The sequence below is a fragment of the Ictalurus furcatus genome, chromosome 28, assembly GCF_023375685.1.
Source record: "Ictalurus furcatus strain D&B chromosome 28, Billie_1.0, whole genome shotgun sequence".
Classification (NCBI taxonomy): domain Eukaryota; kingdom Metazoa; phylum Chordata; class Actinopteri; order Siluriformes; family Ictaluridae; genus Ictalurus; species Ictalurus furcatus.
Window position 1 is genome coordinate 11850718 of NC_071282.1, and position 21693 is coordinate 11872410.

At 38.8% G+C, this 21693-nt stretch overlaps 1 protein-coding gene across 1 annotated transcript; it reads left to right on the forward strand.

Annotated features, from left to right (window-relative positions):
- Positions 1-1955: 1955 nt before the first annotated feature.
- Positions 1956-16460, forward strand: ube2g1a (ubiquitin-conjugating enzyme E2G 1a (UBC7 homolog, yeast)). Its single transcript, XM_053618322.1, has 6 exons — positions 1956-2145; positions 9626-9728; positions 10829-10926; positions 11939-12117; positions 12293-12416; positions 14783-16460. The coding sequence occupies exons 1-5, from the start codon at positions 2100-2102 to the stop codon at positions 12377-12379; spliced, it is 513 nt and encodes a 170-aa protein (XP_053474297.1). The 5' UTR covers positions 1956-2099; the 3' UTR covers positions 12380-12416; positions 14783-16460.
- The last annotated feature ends 5233 nt before the right edge of the window (positions 16461-21693 follow it).

Here is a 21693-nt window from a genome sequence, read left to right on the forward strand (position 1 = left end):
AAATAAATGTATTGTTTTATGTGAATGAATGAACAGGAAGGTTTTCACAACATGTTGTAACAAAGTCTCTGGTCTACATAATCCAATGCTCAAAAGTATGAGTTTTATGGCCCTATCTCAGTGTCCTTCAAAATATTTGTGTACTAACCAAGTTTAAACTTGATTTCCTCAAAAAATACAAACATCCACATACACACTGCTCACATATTATTGTAGTACAATTTGTGCTGAATGTAGTGTAATAGGGCTACACGATCATGATTATTAAAAATCAGGATTTTTTTTATCAATATTGAGATATTGAGATCATGATTATTTAACACGATTATTCAGTGATTTTAGGGACAACATATTTTTATTGCACTTTCACATTTAAATAAACAGACCACTGCTTACACCTTGTACAAATCTTTACATTAAATTAGACTGGTTCTTAAAGTGCATCATCTCGTAGAAGCAAAATATAAATAAAACTGTACCCAAAATATAGGATAAGTAAAAATAAAAATGCCATCAACCAAATGAAAATATGCAATCCAATATAACAATATGCAACCAAATGAAAACAATTCAGGCGTATACAGAAAAGGCAATAACAGTGTTTACAGGAGGAGAGATGCAGCCAAATCACCCAATAGAGTGGTGCAGGGATGATGACATTTTGTACCGGAACCCGGAAATTAGCATCACACCAGTTCCCTCCACAAAAACCCAATAGGATTTTCCCATAGGCTTTTGGATTATCTAAAAAAATAAGCTCTGTAATCAACAAAAGTTTACAATACTAACACGTTTTGTCCATCAAGATCATTTTCACAAAAGAACACAACTTTTATGATGCTTGAAGGCTAAATACAATCGCCAGAAATAAACAGCTAACTGTAAGCTATAAACGAACTACACCACAGTCGCTCGACTTCAACATCACCATCACCAAGCTTCCAACAACTTTTCCAAACTTTAAAACATTTTTCATAACGCTGTGGATGAATCTTCATCCACATTTATTTTTGGTATTGTGCACAGCATACCTGAACCAGTTTATCTGCAAAGACTTTTCCTGTTCGGCGTGATGACGTTTAATGTCCCCGACAACATCTGTAGTGCCATTTAGCAACATGTTAGTGTCATGATTTCCCCTCGCGCATAGTGCTGGAGCACACTCTGAAGCACTAAAATGCTAACTCGTTTCCGGGTTTTGGCGTACAAAATGACATCTTCCCTGTGCCACTCTATGGTGATTGGCTGTAAGTTTAGGAAGCGCTTGACTTGATCTGCAGCGGAGTTTTCTATGAGTGGAGGACGAACTTTAAATGTCAATATCGTAGTCGATCATGTTCATGTTATCGTGGGATCGATATCGAGATCGATATTCGATTAATTGTGCAGCCCTATAGTGTAATGAGACTTTTGTCATTAATATGCTATATAATAAGTAACTGAATTAAGAACAAATGTAAGGTCATGTCAAAATACAAAACATCCAAAAAAAAACACACCTCAGACTCATATATATATATATATATATATATATATATATATATATATATATATATATATATATATATATATATACATCATATACATATATGTATGTAAACATCCATATGCATTTATATGTATGTACATATACACATATACATATATGTTTAACCTTACATAAAAAACAAGTTAAATCTGAACACTGGGTGCTTTTCTTATCATAAAATTTAATTATGTATTGAATTATTTGAATATTTGGAATATACAGAATAAAATCCTGTACTGATCTCCACAAATAATAGCGACACACTCGTTCGTTCGAACGAGTCCGAAATTGACATTGTTAAAAAATATATATATTTATTGATTTATTTATTGATTGATTGAATGAATTTGCTCAGCGCATGCGCAGACGCGATGCCCATAAGTGCCCTCGAGCTCTCTCTTTTTTCTCGTGGCTTCATTGGAGGTACTGCGCATGCGCGCACCGGATCAGAATGTTGAGATAAACGGACTAGGAGAGACTGACAGTCAGCGACGAATATTTATAGACTGCGCTTCTTTTTTCTTAGTTTAGTTTGAACGCGAATTAAATTCAAAGTACTCTAGCTATAACGATGACGGAGCCCCAGTCCGCGCTGTTACTCAGGAGACAGCTGGCAGGTAATTCTACAATGACTCCTGACGAGTGAAATGAAAGTGGCTAAGCTAAAAAAAATGCTAGCTGGCAACCGGTAGCGTGTTAGCTAACAGACTTCTTCGCTCGCGCTTCTGTTATAAACCTCTTTGTTTTGCTAAACACTTTAAACTAATAATTAACAGTTGATTTAAAAGCACACTGAGTCGCTCTGGTGTGAGTAGGCACATTTATTGTTATTATTTTCGCGTTTAAATGTTTATAAACGTTACAGTCGGGACGTTTGTACTGAATTTCTGGCCTGTTCAGCCGACCGGCAGCGTTGCTCAATGCTATTTAGCTTGCTAGCATGACTGCTTACGTATTGACGTCTATGAAGCCACGTCTAGCTAGAAGCCTTTCCTTTTCTTCATTCCTTCTTGCTTATTCTTTCGCCTTTTTATTTTACGGTCACTGAAATACGAATGTTACGATACAACAGGGTAACTAACTGTAATGTTTGTTCTCGTTGCTGTACCAGTGTTTAATGGGCGACGTGTTTGTGTGCACTGCTGCTGCAGCAGGGTAATCATATCCCTTTGTTTTTTCCCCCTCAGCTAGCCAGCTAAAGTTAGCATGCTCTGTTAGCCAGCTTCTAGCCAAGGGGTCACACGGCAACATCAGCAATCCGATCTCACATTAGACGTGCTTATGAGCGTGATTAACACGCACGCGATGTACTTGTACTGTTGTTGTTGTTTTAAAATCGTATATACGTGATGTGCTTTCTTTCTTTCTGCTCTTTTGTCCAACGCTAGCAGTGAGCAGGACTGATATCTCTCTCTCAGCCTGATGCATGAGTGACAGCTCACTGCTTTGCTTTGGGGTCCCATGATGTGCACATTAAGGTCATCATAACACCATAATTTCAATACTTCAGTGATCTCAGTGACCGATAACAAAATGCCAACCCAAAAAAAAAGCACATGTCATTGTCGCATGTTTCCAACAAATGCAGAATAGGTTAAAGCAGTCTGTGTTTCCAAGTGCACAAGCTCACATCTTAATAAATTACATTTACAGCATTTAGCAGGTCTTTATCTTTAGAGTGGTTTGTAATCTCCAGCAAAAACCTCCTCGTGCTAATGTAAATGGGTCAGGGTCTAAAAATACTAGAGACGTTACTACAGGAAAAAATAACCCTACACAAGTCATGAATTTTGTTTGTTTGTGTGTGTAAAATTAAATGTATTACTTGTATGTTTTAGTGGTGTTAATGGCGCTGAAAATGGAAATTGTTGGAGAAATTAAGTGAATAGGTTTTTGGTGTGTCTTTGAAGCACATTCTAAAATTCATAATAAAATAAATAAAGCTGTAAACAGTTTTAGTAAATAGCTTATGTGCTCAAACAGGACATGACTCCAAAACTGAACCGAGAGATTACACAAACAAGGTTCTCCCAACTGTTTTTACCCTTACAGTGATTTGGCCCAAAAGTGTAAGTGTTGTGCAACGTTTGCTGTGAAACACCATACCCCCGCCCTTTAGAGTCAGCATAGAGCACCCCCTCCAAAAACACTCACACACACGCGCATACATAAACAGCTAGAACATTTGTGCCAAATGTTCACAGCTGAGAGCAAGCCTGTCCTGGCACCATGCCAAAGATCCTCCCGATCCAAGGACTGTAAAGAGATCCTCAGGACCCCGTGTGGACTGCTCGACTCGTCCTCTTTCTGCCCGGAGCCGATCGACCGATTGGAATCGATCGTGTTATGACCACTTTCTCTCAGCACCAGCATAATGAATTGCTGAACCGCGATTATGCTCTGAGCGCTCGTCTGGACCGAGGAGAAATAAAAGGCTTGTGCACACCACATCATTTTAGCCCTGATTCCCCACTTGCCGCCAGATTTTGGGGTTCTGCGAGTACTCACGGAGTTCTAGTGTGGTGTTAATGGTTCAGCGATGCGATTTTCTCAGTCTGCAAGCGATCGCCACGGCTATGATTAAGTCTGTAGAGTGAAACCATCTGCGAGTAGTTGGGAGTACGACGATGAGAAACAGCCAGTGAGAGTCTGCTAGAAAATCTTGTTCATCTTTTGAAATGTGCAGCAGATCCCTGAATCCGGTTTGTCATCTGTGTGTTTGTGTGGGACGTGGAGGGCGAAATGTAAGCACAGTGGGGCTTGTCACAGCCTTAGTCACTGAGAAGGTCTGTATGGCTCTGGTTGTGTTAGGCAAGCATGCCTGAGTGGTATTGGGTGTAATGCATTGCATGTAAGAGCATGCATTAACGGTGCCAATGGAGAGGCATATTAGGGATGGGCAATATCTTCTCGTTTGTGATATACCGGTAGAAATTCTCCCCACAATAAGAATCAATCTTTCCACGATAATAACAATAAATCCTGGTTAATGACGTATTTCTGTGAGCAATGGTCTACGACCCATTCGAACCTCCCATGCAGAGCGAAAAGAAGTATGGCAGAACACGGACGTGAAGCTGAGGAGGAGTTTACCACTAAACGAGAAGCTACCTCTACAATCTGGAACTGGTTTAGTTACAGAAAATCAGTTTTATTTTTAGATCAATGTTTGTGTTTCTGAGGCACTCAAGATCACAGCTGTCACTTGTAGCCAAAAACAGTGGTGCGTGGTACTATATTTATTTCATCACTGATATAGTTTCGCAATAAATACCAGAAAATATTGTGATGTAGTTTTAAGTCCATATTGCCCATCCCTAAGGCCTGTATGGTTTTGGTTGCGTTAGGCATGGTGGTAAGGCTGAAGGAAGAGTGGGAATCCCATGGGCACCGGAGGAAGTGTAACAAGTGGTAATGCCGTAGCAGGTCAACATCTACCTGTGTAATCAATCTTCTTTAAGAAATTATTTAGCATGGTTGTTAAGGACCAGCCCTCCAAAAAAAAGACATGATTCCTGCCAGCGTGAACCATCAACTATAACTCCAGTTCTCTTTGCAGTACATACAGAAGGTCACAGAAGTCAGGACTGTAAATAAGCATAGAGGGTTATTTCATTATAAACAGCTTTTAATAAAATGATATAAACCATGCATGCCTATGCTTGTGGTGAACAGTAGCCCTGATAAACAACACGGCAATTTTCATTTACTTTATAACCCCTTTTGTGTTTTGAGAGGGTAAACATTCACTGCTTTCTCTGTTTGGCAGCACAGACAAGGGAAGCTAAGGTATATCAGAGAAAGATGTCGTGTTGCTTTGCTCTGAAGTCCGACAGCAGATTGTTAAGATTCCTATAGGCTGCAAACTGGGCGAAAAGGAAGTTTCTTAACTTGATAGCCATCGCAGTATTTGGAATACGTTTGTGATTGCTGATGCTGTCGTCCCAAGCCAAAAACGACAAAATAAAACAAATGTTTTGCTTTAGTAGACAAAATGGATGGGGAAAAAAAATTAAAAATAGATGCAATAAAGAATTATTTATTAGTTTGTGGAAATGTTGCATTGAAATTTGCCTTCTGCATGTCTCTGTCCAAGAACAGTCATGTGGTTCTGAAATGTTTTAAATATAGGTCGAGTAATACCCTGTACCCTACCCTCTATTTTGCTTCATTGTTGAAATTTAGGATAAATCTTTGATTACACACAAACACCTCTGTGTCTGAGTGCAGATCAATTTGTGCATTTTCGCAGAACTCTTACATGACACTTGGTGTCACATGAAGAAATATTTCAGAAATTAAGTTGATCTAGTATGAAACATGGCAAAAATGTCTGTCAGAGCTGAGTGATTTGGTATTATGGCAGTTTCTGCAGTCTGAAAATGTAACCAGTTTCTGAATCTGCTTTGTACACTGTTTTTGTTGTAGGTCAGCTTTAGCTTATGTGCCCTGTGTAATAGTCTTACCCTGGCATTCACTGGCAAGTCGGTTAAAGGCCAGTGAGCTTTTACCTGCAGGTCATTTCCTGGACATCAGATTTGATTTATAAATGTCCCTTGTCCTCGGGGTGGTAAAACAAAACCCGGTTTTTAAATTGACCAGACAACTTATTTGAACGTTTAAAAAAAGAAAGAAAAAAAAAGATTCCATTTCATGTTTCTTCTAAATGGTTCTGCTTTGTATAATCAAGTCAGAATGCTTGTATGATTCATTTGCTTCTAAACGCCGACTCCACAGGCAGCCAGTTATTTCATCAACATGTTCTGTGTTCCTTCAGTCCTCTGTGATTGTTTTGCTGCGCTTCGTAAGCAGATCACATGCAGAAGTCCATGCCAGGCAGGTCCTTATAGCTCTCACGGACAATCAGGCACCACATGTGCTCTTAGATTTACACTCCGTGCCTCCAGCCCTGTGCCGTTTAAATGGGAGCGCGGCCACAAACAGGAACCTGAGCTGCTTTTCATGCTGATCTGAAATCAGGTCTGCGCTTTCCATTAGTGGCTATGTTTAGGACATGGACCGGGGGTGGGGGAGGGTGGTCCACCTTCCTTTCTGGAGCTTCAGAGCAGTCTGCAGTTTCCAGGCATTCGTTTACCTGTAGGAGAAATCATTTTTGTTTATTCTAATGGATATTCTAAGTCTTTTTAATTGTCTCATTGAGTTTGTTGTACGTTTCTTATGGGTTTTCCCTTTAATCTGAACAGGATGGCAGTAATAAACTTCAATCCTGTCGTTTTAGTGAAAGTGTGCTTTAGTCATTTTTGAAAAATTTGTACCACGTTCTAGCTTAAATTGATTAGTTTCTGTATACATCAATGTATAATATGATGTCTGTTCAACTTCAAATGGATTGTATTTATTGTCCAATATTTTCAGTATCTTTTGTTTCCTTATTGAACAAGTAGCAAATCCAAACTTAACTACACATTTATATTAGCTACGTTTAAATCCAAGTTGCACATTTAATTTGTGCAACAGCTTGGAATATCACATCATCGAGAGAAATGGTCATTGCTGCAGCCGGGGAAGTCACTGTAGCTCTTTCTTCCAATACGATACGTTAAAAACGCCATCACAAACCTCATCGTTATCTTGCGATCGGAGGTGGGTGCCTGATATTTGGGAACAGAGTTGTGTGTGACAGTTCAGTAGGAATGTCACGATACCAAAAATCTAGTAGTCGGTACCGATACCACCACAAGTACACGATACTCGATACCAGAGTCGATACCACGGTGTGGTTTAAAAATAAATAAAATTAAATAAAAAAAATCTCCTGTAGGACATCCTCCTCTGGCTGATACTGGTAAGGGGGGGGTATTTTAGTTATCAAATACTCTCCGACAATGACTAATAAAATAGTGGAGGCTACAAGTGCTAAGGTGCACTCCTAAACACACACACACACACACACCCCTTATACCCTGAATGCAAGTATTAGTTTAAATTCACTGATATGGTGGCAGGCCAAAAAGATTTATTAAAAGTATGCACATGTGAATAATTATTAGTGACATTAGGCTACATTTAGCTGACAGGACACGGGCTGAATGGCGATGCATGGTGGCCCATTAGGAGGAAGTGTATAACATTGCAACACGATAGCATCGTTAACAAATAACTGGCTATCACAAACATTACATGGAGCATAACGTTAGCTGGTTTCACAGCAACAATGCCAGCTGCCTCAAACAAATATAATATAGAGCCCGTCTTTCAGGTGCTTCGCCAAATTCCAGGTGTTTCCTTGCTTTGTTTGAAATGAACAATAGCATCGGTTACACACTGGCTTCAGAGCATCGATTATGCTTGCAGTCATGCGCCTTGAATGCGAAGTATTTCCATAGTTAACTCTTACCACCTTTCCTCTCAACGAGTTGGGGCGGAGCTAAACTTGTCACCATCTTCTGTAGTCCCCCCCCCCCCCCGTGCTTGTAGGTGGTGTTCTTCTTTACCACTTGTGGACCGACTAAAACACTTAGGCATATTTGCTGCCCCCATCAGTTCCGGAAGAATTGCAACCTCGGTACCTTCATTGCCAAGGTACTTTCGCTACTGCAGAAAAACAAGCAGAGTCACATTTTAAGAATGTTGGTACCGAAGTATCGGTTCTCGTGACATCCCCAAAGTTCAGTACATTTTGAAGATTTTATTCGCATCTGGTGTTTCCTTCCAGTGTATTAAAACAAAATAATGCAATATCCACATTTAAAATAAAAATACATGTATGGAGACACAGCTATTGTCCTTTAAATCCATTTTTTTGTAGACATGCAGGAAAATAAGTTTGCTGTTTGGCAAACCACACCAGGAGTGAAGAAACACTGCTTTCTTGTTAATTGAAATAAACAAACAGGATGTTTTGTGGTTTGAGAATGAATCTCATCCACTGTTAGTGTTTGTCATGCTGTTATTATGAACTGAGGAAAGGTGGTGCGTTGTGCAAAATAAGTGTGTAGTGCTTCATTTTTCTGCTGGTCAGCAGTGCTATGTTCTTCTGTGTGATTGATCAAGTTATGGACGTGCTAGGAATGACAGCAGAGGTAGCAATGTAACGTGTTTATTATAGGAGCGGATTACACAGTCAAAGGTTCTCTGTTCAGTCTGTGACGAGCTGCTGGAGCAGATTAGAAAAATGAACAGGTAGAAGAAAATGCATTTTTAATCAGTATTTTGAAAAAGTCTGCGGTGGGGTACCTGGATGATCATAGACCATGACAACCCTTGCTGTGATACAGTGATGTGGTCTTTTACCTGTAGCCTTCATTGCAGCATTAGAACAATTACACAGTAGTTGGCTTTTTATCATCAGTGTGAAATAAATTTTTACATTCCTGTCTCAGTAACACTTCATCACATGAATTCGATCTGTAATCCTTTAATGGCTGCGCTGGATATGAGAGTAGAAGAGTGTCAGTGAAATGGAGATGATGCAAGAGACTTTCAGGTAATGAGCGACTTCGCGTTGTGCGCTTGTATAGCGTGGCGCAGGGATGACGTCATTTTGTAATACCTGGGAACAAGTTAGTGTTTTAGCCCTTCTGGTTCCATTGTCACGAAGTTAATGGGTTTTTTTTAAAATAGGATTTTGATTAAAAGCCTGAAATGAGGTCTGTGATGAACACAAGCTCAAAATATGTTCAGGTTTTAATCTATAATATAAAATACACCAGTAAAATACCCAGCCCCCCCCCCCCCCCCCCCATTTTTTTTTCCTTCATTTGTGAAAATTCTTGATGGACAAAACTTGATGCTAACTTCCGGGTTTCGGTACAAAATGACGTTGTCCCTGCACCTCTCTATTGCGCAAAGTGTGAATACAGTAGAAAATCCTGTTTGGGATTTTTTTTTTTTTTTTTTTTGGTCATTTAGTCCTTTGCGCCGTCACATCATGTTCTGTCTATACCTTAACAACAATTGCAACCGGTATACTGGATCAACCATCAGAAATCTTTTTTTCTCTCTCTTTTCTCTCTTTCCTGCTCAGTGTCAGGTGTACTGTTTAGTTACTTACAGTAATCACAGTAAAACCAGAGATCAGTTCCAGCCTGAAACACATTGCTCCATCATTAATACCTATCTTTGTCTCTCTTTCAGAATTGAATAAAAATCCAGTGGAAGGCTTTTCTGCAGGACTGATAGATGATAACGACCTCTACAGATGGGAAGTTCTAATAATCGGTCCTCCTGATACACTCTAGTAAGTACAGTCCCTCTCCTGCGTTTCCCAGCCCTGACCTAACCGCACAGAGTAGGGAGTTTATGGGATCAGACAGAATCTAATATTGAGTACTTTTCTGACCTTTATCAAAGGTTAGAGCCCTAGTACAGAGTCAGCTGTGAAGTTTATGAATTGAATGAATGCCTTTTATTGTCACTATACATATGTACAATGAAATTAAGAGCCACTCCTTTTTGCTCTGTGCAAACATGTACATTCAATACACAAGAAGAATAAACAGATAATACACAGATAAATAAACAAGATAAATAAACAAAATAAATAAACAAGATATACAAGATATGCAAGATAGATATGCAAGATAGATAGATATTGGGGTGGATGGGGGAGGTACTATGAAATGCACCGTTTTGAGACACTATATACATATGCTGTGGACTCACCACATGTGTTTGTTTTATGCACTGGTTTACCCCACATTCAGTTCAAGCATCGCTCTGTCCAAACCAAATATACACTCCATTATCACGCTTGTTGACAATCAGATATCGTTTTGATGTTGTTCAAGTTATTTGAGGTTCTTGCTAACATGCTCCAGTGGTATTTATATACAGGGAGTAGGAAATGCATGTACATAAATGAGAGAATGTTGGCTAGGGGTGTGGAGAAGTAGGCAGTTTATTCAGATTGCACTTTGTTTTAAGATGATTGCTCCAAGTGCATAATCTGGTATAATGCCGTTATTGAGCAGTGTAAAAAACCAAAACTAATAATCTAATTGAAGGTATAAAATTTTAACAGATTAAAAAAAACTTTCCAAAATTATGATGTTGAATAATTCCTAAAATGTAAAATAGCACATCTGTAGTTGGGTTTAATGTTGTTACATGTCACTGAATAGCCTTTCATGTGATTTGTATTCTGCCGCTGGTTTTCCTTTAATAAAACTTTTAGTTTGGGGGAAAATTTTGTATTTTTTAGATGCAACAATAGACACTACATGACAGGAGATTTGTGTCTGAAGCTCACTCTGTAGAATATGTGATGTAGGTGATGATCATTGTTTCTGGTTTTTCCTGCATTTTTGCACTTTCTAAACACACATTTTGTGTCTACAGTGAAGGCGGAGTGTTCAAAGCCCATCTCACATTTCCCAAAGACTATCCTCTCAGGCCTCCAAAAATGAAATTCATCACAGAAATATGGCACCCAAACGGTAAGCAAGGTTTCAGTTTCTTAAAAATTTAATTTCACTGATTAGCCATATACGGCTTGTATTGCTTATTTTCTTTCTCTGTATATATAATCTGGTAGCACTGGGAATTCTCAAGAGAAAAGAGAGATCGTTTCTTATCAAATATTAAATCCATTAGTATGTATGTCTTTTTAAAAACACTGGACTTTTTAAAGCGCTCTGCTGCCTGTGTGGCAAATTTTGGGGAAAAACTAGGGAGTTAGTTTAGTGGTATGTCTTCTGAATTTATATAATTGACACCTGTTGTTAACATGTATCCTGGGAGATATGATTGCAAGAGGACAGTACTAAATACAGGTGTAAACGGGGTATCTGATCACTCAAACCGCATTTTTAGGTAGTCTGTGATGTATACGACTACACAATGTTTGTAGTGTGCACACACACTTCTCGATGCAATCGAAGGACCAGCAAATCGAATATTACTTAATCAGTGCAGGACTGTGTGGAAGTTGTGCTGAATGGTAGCGCTCTCCAACACTAGGCTAACGGATAACGGTGACGCTATTACATCAGAGAAGAAAGCAGCTGCGTTTCATGGCTTCTTTCATCATCTCATTTCTAAGTTTCGTTGGCAGACCACGTGCTTGAAGTGTTTGAAACAGCCCGTACAGGTACATGAGGAAGGATTCGTTGGACATTTCTATCTGAAATATAAATGCAGCAGGAGACAGGTGTAATAAATGTGCACGGCACCCTTCCTCCTGTGGAAAAGACGTACGGAATCCAATTACCGTGAAAGCAGTCACTGGAGATTCGTTCACATCGATAACGCCAGGTGTAAACGACTATGCGTTTCGGCTGTCTCCTTGTGATCAGATCACTCGAGACAGATGTTAATACCAAGTGTGAACCAGGACTTTGACACAGCTAGCCACACATTTAATTATAGAAAAGCAGCCTGTATGATGTGATCTATCTTTCACTCCAGAGTTCACACGTTCTAATTTCTTGTTCTTGGTCTTGTTTCCAGTTGACAAGAACGGTGATGTTTGTATTTCTATTTTGCACGAGCCGGGGGAGGACAAGTACGGCTATGAAAAGCCAGAGGAACGTTGGCTTCCCATTCACACAGTGGAGACCATCATGATTAGTGTCATCTCTATGCTAGCTGATCCTAATGGAGACTCCCCTGCCAACGTGGATGCAGCTGTAAGTCTCTCTTCACGAAGAACCCTGGTTTAGAAACAATTTTACTTTACTTTTCATATAGTCTGCTGGCAGCGAGCTGGTGGTGACGTTAGTACTACTTGGATTGCAATGAAGAAAAAAATCTGTCCACTTTCAACTTCTTCTAAAGAAGACTGTTTTTAAAAAAACATTTCAGAAAGAGTGGAGAGAAGACAGACACGGTGAATTCAAGAGGAAAGTTGCCCGCTGTGTACGAAAGAGCCAAGAGACAGCCTTTGACTGATCTTCATCCAGCAGCTTGTAGCGTCACTATTTTCAGGGTAAGTGTTGGACTTTACCCGTGTGGTTTTACAGCCAAGATCCCATGACTTGTTTATTTTGGTGTATTCCGCTAGTCTTGCTAAGCTGTATATTCACCGGTGAGGAACAAATAAAGGTTACTAGAGCATATTATGCAGTAAGAAAAAGATTCCTGCCTTTAATCTGGTACATTGTGCCTTAGTCCTAAACCACATAAACAAAAGCTGATGAGTGGGGCCTGGTTATTCAGAGGTTGTTAGTCATTTTGTGTTTGTGCGTGAGTGTGTTGTTGGCACTAAGCTTTTGTGTCATGGGTAACCTGTTTGAACAGGTTCAGGGGAGCACAGTTGGGTTTCCATGCACAAAGAGTTAGTGCAGAAAGTATGCCTTTTTATTCTCAGTTCAGGATAATATTTAGGTCTTATCTGACCTAGAAACAAGATAAAAATCCACTATTCCAACAAAGTAAGGCAACTTTATTCACTGTATATGCGCACTACAATGGTTAATGGAGCTGTAGGACTGCAGTTTTACGATAATACTTATAGGAAATCATCTACTTGTATACAGACTGGTGACCTATTAAAGGAGAACTGATGACTCTACTATGCTGTTATGTGTGGTTTGAGCCCTCTTAGAGCAGGGGTTCCCAAATGACAAACCAGTAAATGTTCCCAAATGGACATTAAGAATTTTCTTTGAATCCAAGCCTTGACCACGTTGCATTTAAAATAAATAAATAAAAAATAATTATTTATTCCAGATTTATATAACAGGACTATTGTAACATTTGTTAGTAACATGCGTACATGTACCGCAAGTGACTAAAAACCAAAGGAATCTTCACTCTGGGGCGGCGTTATGCAACCTGACGCAAACTAGAAGAGTCTGGGTTATACTTGATCATGACTTTACTTGCATGTACAGAAGTGGCGGTAGCGCGTGGAGAACTGTTCAGACACTCGCTGTGTATCTTAAGTACAGCCGGAAGATTTAAAAGCGGCATTTGCTCGGTGGAACGTCAGCGAATACATCCCAGGTGTAAAATGTGGCGTGACCTCACACTGATGAGCTCTGTCTCTCTTAAAGCTTTCTGCTGCTATTTTGAATATTGTTGTGGGCTGCATCTCAAAACTAACTCTGACCTTAAAAATCATTAGTTTTTAACAATCTAAAACAGACTTTTTGGTAGGTTTGAAAGCAACAGGAGATTTTTAAAATGTTAAACAGTAACTGTAGTAGGAAAGCCTATGAGGTAATGGGTGATTTTAGTAATCGGAAAATCACAGCAAATCAATGCAAAGCTCCTCAGACTAATCACCTTTATTCTATTCTGAAACATGTCTATCTTGATGCGTCTCTTCCAGGATGACCCCGCCCCATCTACAGGGCACAAGGGCTCATGGAATGGTTTGATAAGCATGAAAATTACATATAAATCCTATTTTATGGCCTTAACAATCACCAGATCTCAACCTTATTCAGGAAATATGGGAGAATAAGGACTAATGTGTAACAGTGCTTGAACACCATAGTCAAAACACCAATTGAGGGAATATATTTTGGAAATTTTACAAACGTTTCAAGTGCAGTTAATTCTTTGTCATGCTATACGTGCAAATAGACGACTGCTTGAAGCCGTGGGCTGCGTCCCAAACCGCATACTTACCGTCTATATAGTAGCTGAGACATGTATTTCACCTACTATATAGTAGGTATGTATGTGGTTTCGGACGCAGCCGTGCTCTCTTGTTTGCCATAAAACAGTTGAGCACTGCTGTGTGTGCGTGTGTGTGCGTGTGTGTGCGTGTGTGTGCGTGTGTGTGCGTGTGTGTGCGTGTGCGTGCGTGTGCGTGCGTGTGCGTGCGTGTGCGTGTGCGTGCGTGTGCGTGCGTGCGTGTGCGTGCGTGTGCGCGCGTGTGCGCGCGTGTGCGTGCGTGTGCGTGCGTGTGTGTGCGTGTGCGTGCGTGTCCAGTCACAAAATGCAGTGAAAACTCCAACACGATGCTAATAGTGTGATTAAGGTGTTTACGTGTCTGTAATACACGTCCATAATGTGACTAAAACATTAGTACTCCACATGTCTTACTTCGATTTGTGTTTACTTCGAGTATGGCTTTAGCCGGAATAAGGTAATAAAAAAAATTGCTGTTTACATGGTAGTTTCTTAATCAGAATATTGTCTTAATCGGGTTAATATCGGATTATTGCTGTCCAAAAATCTTACCTTTTTAGGACATTTTGTGTACTGCTGGTGAAAAGTTGAAATGGGATCTTGATCTTGTGTCAAGTTCCCTTACTATACATTTGCAATGGAATAACGTAGAAATAGCTGTAAACTTCTGTTGATTTTAGAGTTTAATTTTTATATTTTTGTCTTTACCAGGTATCCAGTCGAGAAACAACATGGCACTGTTTTCCTGCACTCTACCACCCTATTGCCAGATTCTTCTTGATTGAGCGTTGGCAGAAACAAGCTGGCATCAATAGGCTGCAACAGAACAATAACGGCTCGTACAGATACGGACAGAACGTGCCAAGCAAATGCCAACATCCAAAAAAAGAGAGAAAAACCATAACATAAGATGATTACACATTTTTACGCAAGTTTATGAACTGATACAACATTCAGGAAAGAAATTGTAAAGACCTGTAAATAGCACAGACATAAAAACCGGATAATATATAAGACTCCTCGTATCCATCCAGAGAAACAGTTAGTACCAAATAAATAGCGCTTTCTGTAGGTAGAATTTGACTCCTGTTTAAAAAAAAAAAAAAAAAAAATCTTAAACAGAATGGTTAATTTCCCCTTTCCTCCCCTGCAGCAGCTTCTCATGTAGTGTTCATCAATTCTTTTACAGGTCACATTGAGGGAGATGTGTAGCAATGAAAAGGGCCTTCCCTGCCACTCGTAGATTTTCATTGTCTATGAGCCTCACATTGACAAACTAGACACAAACAAGCCAGAAAGGTGTGTTCTTTATTGGCATGTAGTATTTGAGGGAGGGTTTGATGGAAGGGAGGGTAGTTGGCGCTACTGATGTTCAGCATGTCATGTCATGGGTTGGACACTTAGGGACATTGAAGTAAAATTAATTGATGGGAAAAGATTCTTTCTGAAACAATCAATGATCAGTTGGATTGGTTTTAACTTTAGGGGTGGGACTGGGACTGGGGGCATGTCCCTGCTTTGGCTGTAGAAAAGTTCTACTCAACAAGCCTGCACCTGTGCTTGGTTCTGCGGTGAGTTTTCAGCGGTGGGACAGCTGACGAGGAAACCCATCAGATGTGATAACCTGCATGTTTAAGCTCATAGGTTTTAATTTGTCCTTTTTTGTTTGTTTTGTTTTTTTTTTCAAAAGTGCCTCCGATTGAAATTGCTTGGCTTGTTGCACCTCCTGCATTGGATCTGGAGCTAAAAAAGGGGAGATGTTGAGAAATCTCTCTGTGCTCCTTCAGGCTCGTTTCGATGTGTGATGATTTTTTTTTTCTTTTTTAATCCTTTGTACCAGCAGTAATGGATTATTAAAGATAATTTGGTGTAGCAATAATGGCCCCTTTGCCCAGCTGTGTGTGTAGTGTGTCCTATTTCCCCCATGATGTATGAAGTTTTAATATTGGGATAAAATTTAGAAGCAGGTAAACATTTATGCATAAACTTTTGCCCATCGTTTGAGAGAATTCCTTTGCAGGGCTTTGTTTTTCTTTTGTGTCGTCTCTGATAGGATTCGGTAAGCATGCTTTAACTGTAGGTTTCTCACAAGCAGATTCTTGGATTTTGTTCAGAGGGTGTGTGTGTGTGTGTGTGTGTGTGTGTGTGTGTGTGTGTGTGTGTGTGTGTGTGTGTGTGTGTGTGTTCGAGTGTTGCAGAGAATATGTTTCACCATCCTGCTACTCCCCACAATCCTTTATTCTCCGTTAATTTTATTACGGCTCCGACAGACTACTGCAGTTCTCTTGCCTAATGTACAAAGACAAAATACTGATGTATATTTTTCATGTTATGGAAGTTGTCTCCTTCTCTAGTGAATTCTTCTAAAATATAATTTTTTTTTCCAATACTTGTGGTTTTCCTGTATTTGTCTATTAATTGTTACATTTTGCATACTGCTTCACATTAGGACTTAACAAATATCACCAGAAAAAAATTAATGAGTTGGTCAGTAGTCGTAGTGATTATGGAGAAAATGCTCCTGAATTTTTATTTTTAATTTTTTTATATATACATATATTTATTATACACACTAAATTAAATACAGAATCCCAATGTGTGTTACACTCCAAAAACAAATCTAGTGAATCTGAGTAAGCGTAAATTGCTCCTTACATCAAGGGTTGTCGAACTTTTTGTAAACAATGACTGGCTTAATTTAAGCCTTAATTAGGTCAAGCACTTTACAGTTAAAGCAATCAGTTCATAAAAGAGCCCAATAGTTTATGATGCACTATATGGACAGAAGTGTGTGGACACTTGACCATTGCATCCGTATGTGCTTGTTGGACATGCCATTTCAAACTTGGTCGCTGCATTACTCATAATAACCTCCATTCTTCTGGGAAGGCTTTCCACTAGGTTTTGGAGTGTGGCTGTGGAGATTTCTACTCTTTCAGCCACAAGTGCATTAGTGAGGTCAGGCACCGATGTCAGGTGAAAAGGCCTGGTGTGCAGTTTGCATCCCAATTTATCCCAAAGGTGTTCAGAGGGGTTGATGACAGGACTCTGTGAAGGTTACTCTGGTTCTTCCACACAAACAGTGGCAAATCATGTGTTTATATAAAAGGTGTAGGCCCTTTTAGTTCCTGTGAATTGTAATGCTACAATTGAGTGCTTCCAACTTTATGACAACAGTTTGGGGAAAGGCCCATGTGACAGTCAGGTGTCTACATACTTCTGGCCTTGTAGTGTAAATTTTGATCATGATTACAGTGGGTTGGGATTTTCCACCACTGTATCAAGAGTTGAAGAAAAAAACCATTGACCCCTGGCTATGCTTCATGCACCCCTGGGGATACCAGGACAACAGTTTGTGAACCATGGCCTTACACCATGGGTTCTAGTTCATACGGCAAAACACATCACAACACTTGGAAGACTTTTTTTTTTTTTTAATAAAACATGATGTACTGTATATTGTTACCTTGGTATTACACTTCTATCTAATTTAAGATAGAATGGCAGATAGCAGCTAATACTTAGTGTGAGCAAATAAGTATTGTCGAATACAAAAACTGACTTCAATAAAACCTAAGAAAATATTTAGGAGGGAAAATTAAATATTCAGTCCAAAACTATATTAATGTTTAGTTGGTAAGTGTAAGTGATGGAGGAGTTGGTCAGTGTGAAAATTTAAGATTCAATCACCATATAATGGAGCATTATAGGATGAAATAATGGCTTCTATACCTCGTGTAGTGTGTGTGTAATGCCTTAAGCCTTTACACAGTGGGCAGGAAATTTAAGATAATATGCACAATTGAGTGTAAAAGTTTGCCGTTGGCCCACTCAATCTCCACACCTGATTTAAAAACGGTAGTATATGATCTCTCTTAGAATTATAAGAGATGTCAGGAATAGATATCACTGAGGATCTAAAAGCTGCTTTGAGGATACAGAGAGATTGGAGGTAGTTACAAGCTCAAATGGAAGTTATTCAAAAAGCGTGGTACAGATATTTGGAACTGAATTTATATTTTTCCCATTAAATATTTTAACACTACATGACTGTTACTTAGTTTGTTATTTCATTAATAATTGACATTAAATGGAATATATCCTGAAAGTATGCACATTTTTTTGCACTCAACTGTCATGACTCCCCAGTTGTGCTTTCAAAGTGAGCTCACCATTCAGTACCCTGATATCCTACTATCTAAAATAAAGAAAAATGAGTGAGAAAACCTACTTGTTTTCACTTGGATGATGCAACATCCTGTTGAATATGTAACTTGTATGAAACATTTAATAGGGGTGAAGGGTTGAGTGAATGTTATGGGGCAATAAAATATGTTTTTCTTACCCTTTCATGGAAGAATCATGGGAAAGGATGTTTCAATATCAGCTGTTAAGTGAACATACATTAATGCAGTAATAAGATTTTTTTTTTAAGTAAGGTAATATACAATTACTGCTAAGTGCTGTAGAGGTTTTATTCATCATTTATTATTATGCCCCTATGTACAAAGTGACGTCCATAAAGACATGGTTTGCCAAGGTTGGAGTGGAAGAACTCGCCTTATAGTGTATGTAAATGCAATATCAGTGGGACACAAATGACGTGACAATAATGGAATCGCGCCTAAGCCTGGTCACTTTAAATGGATGGGTTTAAACTTTAATCAACTTAAAACAGATATTTAAACAACATCTTAAACCAAACTGTAAATGTACAGTTTGAAACTGAGAAAGGTGATACGACTCCTGGCAAAAATGATGGAATTACCACACTTGGAGGATGCTCATCCAAATTTTTTACTTTATAGCAAATAAACAAATTGCAGATATGACACAAAATTTTTGTTTAATAGCTATACTTTCTGGCTTCATGAAACATACCTTAAACAAATTCAATTCAATTGTTTTAAATAATGGCATATTTTTTCCAGGTCAAGTAGAGGAAAAAAAAATCACAATTAGTATTTTGTTTCTCCTCCTCTGGCTTTTATGAGTTCTTTGAGGCATGGACTTCACTAATGAAAAACAATATTCTCCATCAAGCTGATTCCAAGTTAGAGGCTTTCAATTGGATTGAGATCCAGACTGTTTGCTGGCCATTTCATTGAGTTAATATGCCTTTCCTGAAGAAAAGCTTTAACACTCTGCTCTGTGGTAAGATGCATTATAATACTGAACAATGACTTCATCACCAAACCTATTTTCTATTGATGGATTGAGAAAAGTGTCCAAAATTTCAACGTACGCCTGTGCATTGACTGTTGAGGTCTCCCCTGGTCCTTTACCTGACATGCAACCCCATATCATAAATGAATGGGGAAATGGGATTGTTTTTTTCAGGCAGTCATCTTTATATGTTTCATTAGAACGGCACCAGACAAAAGTTCCAGCATCATCTCCTTAGCCAGTGCAGATTCATGATTCATCATTATCACTTTCCTCCAATCATCCACACTCCATGGGTGCTTCTCTTTCGCCCACTGTAACCTTGATTTCTTCTGTTCAGGCGTTAGTGCTGGTTTTCGTTTGGTTTTTCTATATGTAAATCCCATTTCATTCCTCCGATTTCTTACAGTTCTGTCACAAACATTGATTCCGGTTTCTGTCCATTTGTTTTTCATATGTTTTGTTGTGCATTTTCTATTTTTGAGTTTTCTATCCTGACGCTTTGACGTCGTTCTTGGTCTACCCGTATATTTTCCTTTTATAATCTTCCCATTTTGTTTATACTTGCACCAAGTATTTGTATTTGCACAGTATTTGTTTTAGAAGGTGATTCCATGATTTTTTGGAATAATTTTTGACCACTCTGAAAGCACATACATTTCTCTGAGAATCCAGGATAAATTTACCTTTGATCAAATTTACATAAATTCTATATTTTTGATATAGTCTAAAAAGACTAAATACAGACTTGTATTTAGGGTTCTGCATGTTTTAATTTTGTTTTTGAAATTTTTGAGATTTTCATAAAGGGTTCTGTTTTTCCAATTATTATTATTTTAAACATTAAGGCTCTGATTTTATAATATCTGAAATCTTATCCTTAGCAATTTCAAAACAGGGAAAAAACATAGGCAAATATGTAACTGTATTAAATACATCACAGATTTTTTCTTGTACTTTTATTTATTTGACATGGATATACTTCAAAATCTTTTTCTCAGCTTCCATACTCCATATGTACCTGGCTAGGGTTCCAAGAGTGAATTAAATATTTTAACAGCCCCAGTAAATTAATATTATTCAATATATTTTCCTCATCTGCCTAATATTCTACAACCCAAATTCCGAAAAAGTTGGGACAGAATGGAAACTTAAAAAAAAAAAAAAAAGAGTACCTGTGCTATATTGAAAACACATTATTTAGGGTTTTACCTTGTGAATTTTATATATATGTGTGTGTGTGTATATATATATATATATATATATATATATATATATATATATATATATATATATATATATATATATATATATATATATATCTCAGTCTGGTTCGGTACACACAACCACAATCATGGGGAAGATGGAAGTAAATGTTGCATTTCATTTGGAAATCAAGGTTCCAGAGTCTGGAGGAAGAGTGGAGAGGAACAGAATCAAGTTGCTTGAAGTCCAGTGTGAAGTTTCCACAGTTAGTGATGATTTGGGGGCCATGTCATCTGATGGTGATGGTCCACTGTGTTTTCTCATGTCGAGAGTCAATGCAGCATCTACCAGGAGATTTTAGAGAACTTCCTGCTTCTATCTGCTGACAAGCTTTATGGAGATGCTGATTTCCTTTTCCAGCAGGACTTTGCACCTGCCCGTGTCAAAACTACTAGTAACTGGTTTGCTAACCATGGTATTACTGTGCTTTATTAACCAGCCAATTCACCTGACCTGAACCCCATAGAGAATCTACGAGAGAAAACAGACCCAACAATATAGAAGAGCTGAAGGCCGCTATCAAAGCAACCTGTGCTTCCAGAACACCTTAGCAGTGCCACATGCTGATTGCCTCCATGTCATGCCGCATTGATGCAGTAATTCATGCAACAAGGTTAACGCCCCAACCGAGTATTGAGTGCATAAATTAACATACTTTTCAGGAGGTCACGGTGGCTTAGTGGTTAGCATGTTCGCCTCACACCTCCAGGGTTGGGGGTTTGATTCCCACCGTGGCCCTGTGTGTGTGGAGTTTGCATGTTTTTCCCATGCTGTGGGGGTTTCCTCTGAGTACTAAGGTTTCCTCCCCAGTCCAAAGACATGCATGGTATTGGCACCCTGTCCAGGGTGTACCCTACCTTATGCCCGATGCTCCCTGGATAGGCTCCAGGTTCCCTGTGACCTTGAAAAGGATAAGCGGTAGAAGATGGATGGATGGATTTTTGATTTCCATGAGCTGTAACCTGTAATCATCAAGATAAAAAAAGGCTTGAAATATTTTGCTTTATGTGTAATGAATCTAAAATATATGAAATTTCCACTCCCTGAATCAAATTATTAAAAATGAACTTTTCTATGATATTCTAATTTTCTGAGATGCACCTGTCTGTGTGTGTGTATATTGGCCTGATATAAATTTTCCAACAAAACGTTGCTGCTACGCTCCTCCTAAACCCCCTCCTGCGTGTCTC